At 56.2% G+C, this 9,714-nt stretch overlaps 1 protein-coding gene across 1 annotated transcript; it reads left to right on the top strand.

The window, feature by feature from the left end:
* Positions 1–2,429: 2,429 nt before the first annotated feature.
* NR4A2 (nuclear receptor subfamily 4 group A member 2) lies at positions 2,430–6,370 on the top strand. Its single transcript, XM_074145053.1, has 6 exons — positions 2,430–3,296; positions 4,252–4,381; positions 4,520–4,683; positions 4,945–5,147; positions 5,843–6,021; positions 6,114–6,370. Exons 1-6 carry the CDS (start codon positions 2,430–2,432, stop codon positions 6,368–6,370), a joined length of 1,800 nt encoding a protein of 599 aa, XP_074001154.1.
* The last annotated feature ends 3,344 nt before the right edge of the window (positions 6,371–9,714 follow it).

Below are 9,714 nucleotides of genomic sequence, written 5' to 3' on the forward strand. Positions count from 1 at the left end.
GAAGGGGCGCGCTTGGCGCCGCCGGCGAGAAACGGAGGCGCTAAAATCCGAGGCGGCGCGGACGCGCGGCTGAACCACCAAAATAAGGGGTTTTTTTCCCCCAAAATATGGGCTTGGAGGGGAAGGGGCGGCGGGGGGCTCCCGGGGCGGCGGGGGGCTCCCGGGCCCTCGGGGGCGCGGGTCCGCGCCCCCGAGGGCCCGGGAGCCCCCCGCCGCCCCGGGAGCCCCCGTCGGGGCGCGCGCTATTTTCGGCGCGCCGGCTGGCTGCGTCAATGATGACGCAAGAGGCGTGTGTGTATGTCGGGCGGGGGGGGGGGGGGGGGGAGAAGCCACGCGCCGCCACGCCCCGTCCTCCCCCCCCCCCCTTCCCTTACAGCCAGGGCGGGTGACGCCACCGCCCTCTATGCAAATGAGGCCACGCCCCCTCCCCGCACGCCGGGGGGTGGGTGGGGTGGGTTGGGGGGCGTGTCCGACGGGGCGTGACGTCACCGTCGGAACTTGACCAAAAGGGAAGGCGAGACGTTGGGGGGGGGGTGGGTGGGTGGGGGTAGAGAGGGGGCGTGTCCGGGCCGGCCCCCCGGCTGCGCTGATTGGTGGGCGGGGGGTGGGTGACGCGTCGTGACGCGCGGGGGGCTCGCGGCGCACGTTGGCTGTGGCGGAGGAGAGCCCCCACATAAACAAAGGCACATTGCGGGGACGGGGGACACTCCGGCCGCCGCCGCTCCCCGGCACAGCCGCTTTCCCGCCACCCTCTCCCGCCACATCCCTTTACCCGCCAACGCCGCTTTCCCGCCACCACCACCACCACCTCCTCCTCCTTCCTCCCGCCACGCCGCCCGGCACTTGGATGCATGCACGGGTCTCCGCTCTCCGGTGAGTGCCCACGCGTGGATCCCCACGCACAACCCCCCCCCAAAAAACACTCCCCACAACCCCAAACCAGGGCTCCACGCGCGAGGCTGGGGGAGCACCTCCACCTCCCGGGGTTGGGTTGGGGGAGGGACGGACGCCGACCCCCCGCAGGGGTCCGTGGGCGCCTGTCAGGCGCGGGGGTGGCAGGAATCGGCGTGGGTCCCCGCCGAGATGGACACCCCGTCCCGCAGCCGCGTCTCTCGCCCGGAGCCGGGGAAAGGCGCCGGGGGCTGCCCGCCGGGGGAAAAAAAAAAAAAAAAAAAAAAAAGACGGAAAAAAAAAAAATAAACGGGGAAAAGGGGGGAAAGCAACCCGGGTGGGCGCGTGCCAGCCGCGGGACGAGTCTTCTGTCGCGACTTGGAACAAACCGGCCCCGCGCGCAGCTCATCGTGGGGTGCGTGTGTGTGTGTGTGTGTGTGGAGGGGGGGTTCGGGGACCTCGACGGGGCAGCGTCCCCCGGGCTGGGGGGGGGGATGTCGTTGCTCCCGAAAAGCATCTCCCGGGTGTCCGTGCCCGGGAGGGGGATGTCCTTGTGCCCGGGTGGGGTGTCGCTGGTCCCGGGGACACCCCGAAGAGCATCTCCCGAGTGTCCGTGCCCGGGAGGGGGATGTCCTTGTGCCCGGTCGGGGTGTCGTTGCTCCCGGGGACACCCCGAAGAGCTTCTCCCGGGTATCAATGCCCGAGGTAGGGGATGTCGTTCCTCCCGAAGGAAGAGCTTCTCCCGGGTGTCCGTGCCCGAGGTGAGGATGTCGTTGCTCCCGAAGAGCTTCTCCCGGGTGTCTGTTCCCGGGATGAGGGATGCCGTTGCTCCCGAAGAGCATCTCCCGGGTGTCCGTGCCCGGGTGGGGTGTCGCTGGTCCCGGGGACACCCCGAAGAGCATCTCCCCGGGTGTCTGTTCCCGGGATAAGGGATGCCATTGCTCCCGAAGAGCATCTCCCTGGGTGTCTGTTCCCGGGATAAGGGATGTCGTTGCTACCGAAGAGCATCTCCCGGGTCTCCGTGCCCGAGGTGGGAATATCGTTCCTCCCGAAGAGCATCTCCCCGGGTGTCTGTTCCGGGAGGGGGGTTGGGGGTGGAGTGTGGGGATATCGTTCCTCCCGGGGCCATCCTGAAAGGACATCTCCCTCCTCTCTGTCTTGCAGCCAGCGCACCGGGCGGGCTGGAGCCCTTCTTCTTCTCCTCCTCCTCCTCCTCCTCCTCCTCCTCGCTTTAAAACTTGCCCGCCGCTGATCTCCGACGCTGTCCGCCCTCGGCTCCCCCGACAACGCCTCCAGCTCGCCTGAAGGTTTGTGTCCTCCCTTCCCTGGGGCCACCGGCTTCGTCCCCGTGTCCCCCCCCCCTCCTTCGGGTCGCCCGGCGGGGGGCAGCGCGGTGCCCGGCGGGGGCGTACGCCCCCGCCGGGCACCGCGCTGCCCCCCGCCGGGCGACCCGAAGGAGGGGGGGGGGATGCTCTAGGGGGGTGGATGGAGCGCGGTGGTGCGGTCCGAGTCTATATGACCCTGTTTCGTTTCCAGCCATGCCCTGTGTTCAGGCTCAGTATGGGTCCTCGCCTCAAGGAGCCAGCCCGGCCTCCCAGAGCTACGGCGGCTACCACTCTTCGGGAGAATACAGCTCCGATTTCTTAACCCCGGAGTTTGTCAAGTTTAGCATGGACCTCACCAACACTGAAATCACTGCCACCACTTCTCTCCCCAGCTTCAGTACCTTTATGGACAACTACAACACCAGCTACGACGTGAAGCCACCTTGCTTGTACCAAATGCCCCTCTCCGGACAGCAGTCCTCCATTAAGGTGGAAGACATTCAGATGCACGGCTACCAGCAGCACGGCCACCTCCCCCCCCAGTCCGAGGAGATGATGTCCCACTCGGGCTCCGTGTACTACAAGCCCTCCTCGCCCCCGACCCCCTCCACGCCCGGCTTCCAGGTGCAGCACGGCCCCATGTGGGACGACCCCGGCTCCCTGCACAACTTCCACCCCAACTACGTGGCCACCACGCACATGATCGAGCAGCGCAAAACGCCCGTCTCCCGCCTCTCCCTCTTCTCCTTCAAGCAGTCGCCCCCCGGCACCCCCGTCTCCAGCTGCCAGATGCGCTTCGACGGGCCCCTCCACGTCCCCATGAACCCCGAGCCGGCGGGGGGCCACCACGCCGTGGACGGGCAGGCCTTCGCCGTCCCCAACCCCATCCGCAAGCAGCCCTCCATGGCTTTCCCCGGGCTGCAGCTGGGCCACGCTCCCCAGCTCCTGGACAGCCAGGTGCCCTCGCCGCCCTCCCGGGGGTCCCCCTCCAACGAGGGGCTCTGCGCCGTCTGCGGGGACAACGCCGCCTGCCAGCACTACGGCGTCCGCACCTGCGAGGGGTGTAAGGGCTTCTTCAAGGTGAGCGGGGGGCGGCGGGGAGCTGGGGCTTGGGGGGGGACACTCGGGGACCCGCCGGGGCGAGGAGCCGCTCTCCCCTTCAGATGGAAATTGGTTAGGACAGAGAACCGTGTCTGAGCTAACCAAGTGGAACAGAATTCCCTGTGGTAAAATTAAGTGATCTCTTTATTTCACCATCCTGATTGAATAATCTTATCATTTTAAATAGAGGAGGTCTCCAAGGAATGTAAATAATATGAATGCCCACGGATTTGTATTTACCGAGCGTCTCCTTCCCTCCTCTTGGCATATAAAACGCAGCTAGGAGCTGCGAGGTTAGCTCAAATGTTAACGCTATCAATTTTCTCCTGTTAAATGCCCTGGAAAAAAAAAAAAAAGAGAGAAAAGGGAAAAAAAAAAAAAGGGCAAAAAAAAAAAAAGGAAAAAAAGAGAAAATAGAAAGGAAAAAGAAAAGAAAGAGAAAAAAGGGAAAAAGAAAAGAAACAGAAAAAAGAAATGAGGAAAAGAAGGAATGGGGGAAAAAAGAGAAAAAAGAAAGGGAAAAAAGGAAGAAAGAAAGGGGATTAAAAAAAGTAAGGAGAAAAATGAAAGGAAAAAAGTGAAAAAAGAAAGGGGAAATAAATAAAGGAAAAAAATGAAAAAAGAAAGGTGATAAAAAAGAAGGGAAAAATGAAAGGAAAAAAGTGAAAAAAGAAAGGGGAAATAAAGACAGGAAAAAAGGGGGAAAAGAAGAGATAAAAAAAGAAAGGGGAAAAAGGAAAAGAAAAAGAAAGAGGGGGGGAAAGAAAGAAGAAGAAAGAAAATAAAAGAAAAAGGGGGGGGTGTGGAAAGACAGGAGGGGTGGGAAAGAGGGAGAAGAGCTACAGAAAGGAGTCGGGGAGGCGGCGGTGGCGGGGAGTGGGGTGTGCAGGCCCCGCCGGCTGACCCGTCCCGTCCCGTGCCCCCCTCCCCGCAGCGCACGGTGCAGAAGAACGCCAAGTACGTCTGCCTGGCCAACAAGAACTGCCCGGTGGACAAGCGCCGGCGCAACCGGTGCCAGTACTGCCGCTTCCAGAAGTGCCTGGCCGTCGGCATGGTCAAGGAGGGTGAGTCGGTGGGGCCAAAGCATCCCCCCCCCCCCCCCCCCCAAATCTGACTAAGCTGGGGCTAGCGGGCAACCAGCCGTGCCGACTTCCCCCCACCCCCGACCACCATCCCGTCTGTCCGTCCGTCTCTCCTTGCAGTGGTACGCACAGACAGCCTCAAAGGCCGGAGGGGTCGCTTGCCATCCAAACCGAAGAGCCCCCAGGAGCCCTCTCCCCCCTCTCCCCCGGTGAGTCTGATCAGTGCGCTGGTGAGAGCCCATGTCGACTCCAACCCGGCTATGACCAGCCTGGACTATTCCAGGGTAAGCTGGACCGAGCTCGCGTAGGGACCTCGTTGTGCCCACCCACCGCTCCGGTGGCCGGGGGGGCCGCTCGGGTTCGGTGCTGGCCCGCTGCGGCCCCGGAGGGGCCGCAGCGGGCCAGCACCGAGCCCGAGCGGCCAGGGGCTATTCAAAAGGGGTTTAGCAATTTCACGGGTTATATACTTTAGAGAACCTCATTAAATGTTTTTTTTTTTATTATTATTTTTTTTTTATTATTTTTTTTTAAATGAATTTTTCCAGTTCCAGGCGAACCCCGACTACCAGCTGAGCGGGGACGACACTCAGCACATCCAGCAGTTCTACGACCTCCTGACGGGCTCCATGGAGATCATCCGGGGCTGGGCGGAAAAAATCCCCGGCTTCACCGACCTGCCCAAAACCGACCAGGATCTGCTCTTCGAATCCGCCTTCCTGGAGCTCTTCGTGCTGCGGCTGGCGTACAGGTGAGCCGGGGGGTGGGAGGGGGGACACGGGGACACAGACACACACAAGGGGACTTTGGGGGCAGTTATGAAATCAGATCCTTTCAAGGTCCACTGATCTGCATTTTATTAACTCCTCGGTAATTAGGTGCCTCTTAAATCCTTCATTTATTGCTCCTCAAGTAATTAGTTGTTTAGCTTTTCTTCTCCCCCCATCTCCTCTCTTTCTTTTTTTTTTTTCTAATCTTTATTTCCCTTTCTTTTTCTTTTACCTCTTTCCCTCTTTCATTTATTTTCCTCCTTTCCTCCTTTCCTCCTTTCCTCCTTTCCTCCTTTCCTCCTTTCCTCCTTTCCTCCTTTCCTCCTTTCCTCCTTTCCTCCTTTCCTCCTTTCCTCCTTTCCTCCTTTCCTCCTTTCCTCCTTTCCCTCTTTTTGTGTTCTTTCCTTTCCCTCTTTTTGTGTTCTTTCCTTTCCCTCTTTTTGTGTTCTTTCCTTTCCCTCTTTTTGTGTTCTTCCCTTTCCCTTTCTCCGTCGTTTTTCTCTTTCACTCTCTCTTCTCTATTTTATTTTTTTCTCCCCTCTCTCTCTTTTTAATAATTTCTCTCCTTTTCTCCTTCTCTCTCTTTTATTTCTTTTTCTCTTCCTATCTGAGTGTGTATTTTTTTTTTTTCCCCCTTCTTCCCCCGCTGACTCCGGGGCCGTGCCGTTCCCTGCAGGTCCAACCCCGTGGAGGGGAAGCTCATCTTCTGCAACGGGGTGGTGCTGCACCGCCTGCAGTGCGTCCGCGGCTTCGGGGAGTGGATCGACTCCATCGTGGAGTTTTCCTCCAACTTGCAAAACATGAACATCGATATCTCGGCCTTCTCTTGCATCGCTGCCCTGGCCATGGTCACAGGTCAGTGTGTGTGTCCCCCCCCCCATCTCGCTTTAGCCGCCCCCCCCCACCCCGGCCCCGTCCAACCTCTAACCGCATCCTTCTCCTCGCAGAGAGGCACGGGCTGAAGGAACCCAAGAGGGTGGAAGAACTTCAGAACAAGATTGTAAATTGCCTCAAAGACCACGTGACTTTTAATAACGGGGGGCTGAATCGCCCCAACTATTTGTCCAAACTCTTGGGGAAGCTCCCCGAACTCCGCACGCTTTGCACGCAGGGGCTGCAGCGCATTTTCTACCTGAAACTGGAGGATTTGGTGCCGCCGCCAGCAATAATCGACAAACTTTTTCTGGACACTTTACCTTTTTAAGACTCTTCCCCCCGGCACGTCCAGCGAACTGGAGAGAAACGTCACCTGCCTGAGGGGGGGAATTGGCCTGGGCCCAGCGCGGCGCCTCGGGGTGCCGGCCCCCCCATCCCCACCAGTGTTGCCACCCTCCTGCGGGGCAGAGCGCGAAGGGGCGTTTTTGGCTCTTGGGGCATCATGGATGCAGCTCATGGACTACACAAACACCATGGTATAAACTTTTTATTATCAGCTTATAAATGAATTTATTATTAAGGACCTCTGACTAAAAAGATGACCACATCTGGCAACGCCGGGTGCGCAGCTAAGACTCACGCGGTGACAAAGGAAGCGTTAAGGTGACCCACGAGTCTCACCCTCCTAAAGACTAAAGTTTTCTGCTGTAAAAGAAAGCTGTAATATATACAACCCCTAAATGTTGCGTGGGTGGCATGTCATTAAAGAAGGCGAAGGCTTGTAAATTTATCAGATGCAGTTTGGCTTTTTAAAAATTATTCTGTGCCTATTTATGAAGAAATATGGGAAACAATTCTAAGAAAAAAAAATAAATTAAAAATAAAAGCTAAACGTGTTTGCAAAAAAAAAAAAAAAGGAAAAAAATATAAAAGGAGAATAAAGAGAAAGAAAAATAAATCTCTCCTCCGTACCAGGAAAGCATGACGATTCTAGGGTGAGGATGTTATAGGCACTTGCTATTTCAGTAATGTCTATATTCTATAAATAGTATTTCAGACACTATGTAGTCTGTTAGCTTTTATAAAGACTGGTAGTTATCTAAGCTTCAAACGTTTTCTCAATTGTAAAATAGGTGGGCACAAGTATTACAGAACCCGAAATCCTCCCCAAAGGGACACATAGTGTTTGTAAACACCGTCCGACATTCCTTGTTTGTAAGTGTTGTATGTACTGTTGATGTTGATTAAAAAAAGAAGTTTATATCTTGATTATTTTGTTGTCTAAAGCTAAACAAATCTTGCATGCAGCAGCTTTTGACTGTTTCCAGAGTGCTTATAATATACATAACTCCCTGGAAATTACTGAGCACTTTGAATTTTTGGTTTGTTTTGTTCCGTTTTTTTTTCTTTTTTTTTTTTTTAATGTCTAAAATTGTCGGTTAATATATTATTTTATGTTCGAGTAATATTTTTAATATTGCCATATTCTGTAGTATTTTTTCTTTGTATATTTCCCCTATGGCACATGGTACAAAGTCACTGCCTTTTTTTTCTATGGTGTATGACAGTTAGAAACGCTGATTTAATTTATTTTAATTTTTTTTTTTTTTTCCTCCCGATAACTCTTTCTTTGAGAAAGACAATTTTAATGTTTACAACAATAAAACGTGTAAACGAATAGAATCTCGTCTTCTTTCTGTCCAAGCGGGAAGCACCACCAGCCAGCATCCCCTTTGCCCGCAGAGGACAATAGCCTCTGACAATGTAGTAATAAACTGCCGAGGAGGAGGAGGAGGATGGATGGGGCAGCTTCCTCCCGGCAAACGCCTGCGGCGGGACGCGCCGGCCCTGCGGGAGGAAGAGGAGGATAAACCGGAGGCTGCGAGGTTGGTCCTTTCCCACATCTTTTTTTTTTTGCCGGGGCAGCATCCAGCCCCCTCTCCCTCCGGGAGCATCCCTCCGTCCTCCCGCCAGCGTTCCTTCGGCAAATCCCTAGGATTTAGTGTGTGTGTGTGTGGGAAGGTCTAATTCCTAACCGGAGGAAGGGGTTCGGGGCGGGGGAGCTGCTTGTTCCCGGGGTTAGGGAACGCAGAGCCACTTCCCAAAAACTCCGGGATGCTGGGATGCTGCCCGGCGGAGCCAGGCGGCTTATGCCGGCATCACCAGCCGCGCTCGGAAACTTTTCGGGAGAAGGATGCCCGAAAAACCCCGGCGACAGAGAAGGTGGTGGGACTTGTGTGGCCACCCCCCACCGGGGGTGCTCGCCCGGTGGCGACGGGCTGCGGGCGGCGGCTCTGCCCAACGGCAGAGCCGCCGCCCGCAGCCCGTCGCCACCGGGCGAACACCCCCGGGCGAGCCCCGAGGTGTCCTTCGAGGGATGAAACATCCCTTTTGGGGGTTCGTCGGGGGTCGGGAATACGTGGCTAGGAATTCCTAAAAAATTAATAATAATAATTAAAGAGTTGGGAGAAGGAATCAAAGTCGGTGCCGCGGCGGGCAATTAGCGGGGTGCGGGCACGGGAGTCGTTGCGATTTTAACGCTTAAATGATTGAAATCGCCACCTTGCGCTCATTTATTTTAATTCCTTCCCTCCTCCCCCCCCCCCGAGCCGCTTTCTCCAAACGCTTTTCTCGGTGCCTTTTTGTAATGACTTTTTCTAACGCCCTTAATCCCCTGCATCTGGGGCAGAGCAGAAGTTGCCCTTCCCACGCAGCCGTTTTACACCTGCCTCGGCTTTTCCCCGCACCTGCCAAGCCATCCCACCTTCCCGCAGCTTTTCCCGGCCCTTCCTGCAGCTTTTCCGGGCTTTTCCGGGCTCTTCCCTCCTCTCCGCATCCCTCCGGCCGGGCGCTCGCTGTGGTACCCGGGCAGCGGTGGGTGCGAGGGGCTGGGGGGAGAGCTGCCTGCCCGGGCAGGAGCATCCAGGATGGAGCTGGGGTGGGATTCCCGGGAGGGAAGGTGTCCAGGAGCCAGCGGGGGGGTCTCCCCCCGTGAGGGAATTCACCCCCCGCAGCCGGGACAAGCGGGAGAGGGAAGAGCTGCTGAAGCCTGGGTGCTCCCGAGAGAGGAGCCCGCTAGTTTCCCTGGTTTGCAGACCCTTAGGAGGGAAGGAGGGAAGGAAGGAAGGAGGGAAGGAAGGCAGGCAAGGAGTAAGCACTGTATAGAGACACTTAGAAAAATGTTTGGAGTGGAAGCTCAGTGCAGAACACGGAGCTGAAGGAATAATTTTTAAATGGTAGTATCGATGGGAGGATTTGTTTAAAGATTTTACTTCTCTAGGCAGGTATTTCAGATTAGTAATTGTCTGAATTATTTTAGCTCCGTGCTGATTATGAATTTTCTTTCTGTCTTTTCTGCTCGGTCCGTGTGAGGAGACACGGAAACCACTCTGGGTTTGTTCCCTCAGGATTTCCTTTTTTTTTTTTTTTCTGTAGTTCGTTATCAGGCCGCTGGGCTCGTTTGAACCCAACTTTTTTTTTTTTGCTCGTGCAACTGCACTGTCTTCTGCAGAGTTCCTCCTGCCACGCGCCGCTGCACGAGGACGGGGGCTCTTGGCCTTATTTATCAGAAAGTCCCATTCCTGTTCCCGGGCAGTTGCGGTGGGGACTGTCTCGTTGCTCCTCTCCGGAGCCGGACACCTTTTCTCTGCCAGGATGAGGAGATTGGGCTAA

The sequence above is a fragment of the Numenius arquata genome, chromosome 3, assembly GCF_964106895.1.
Source record: "Numenius arquata chromosome 3, bNumArq3.hap1.1, whole genome shotgun sequence".
Taxonomy (NCBI): Eukaryota; Metazoa; Chordata; class Aves; order Charadriiformes; family Scolopacidae; genus Numenius; species Numenius arquata.

Bases quoted from the DNA above. Each gene is read 5' to 3' on its own strand.
- NR4A2 (XM_074145053.1), top strand. From the start codon at position 2,430: ATGCCCTGTGTTCAGGCTCAGTATGGGTCCTCGCCTCAAGGAGCCAGC. The intron at 4,382-4,519 runs GTGAGTCGGTGG...CTCTCCTTGCAG, and splicing joins CGTCGGCATGGTCAAGGAGG to TGGTACGCACAGACAGCCTC. The intron at 6,022-6,113 runs GTCAGTGTGTGT...TTCTCCTCGCAG, and splicing joins TGCCCTGGCCATGGTCACAG to AGAGGCACGGGCTGAAGGAA.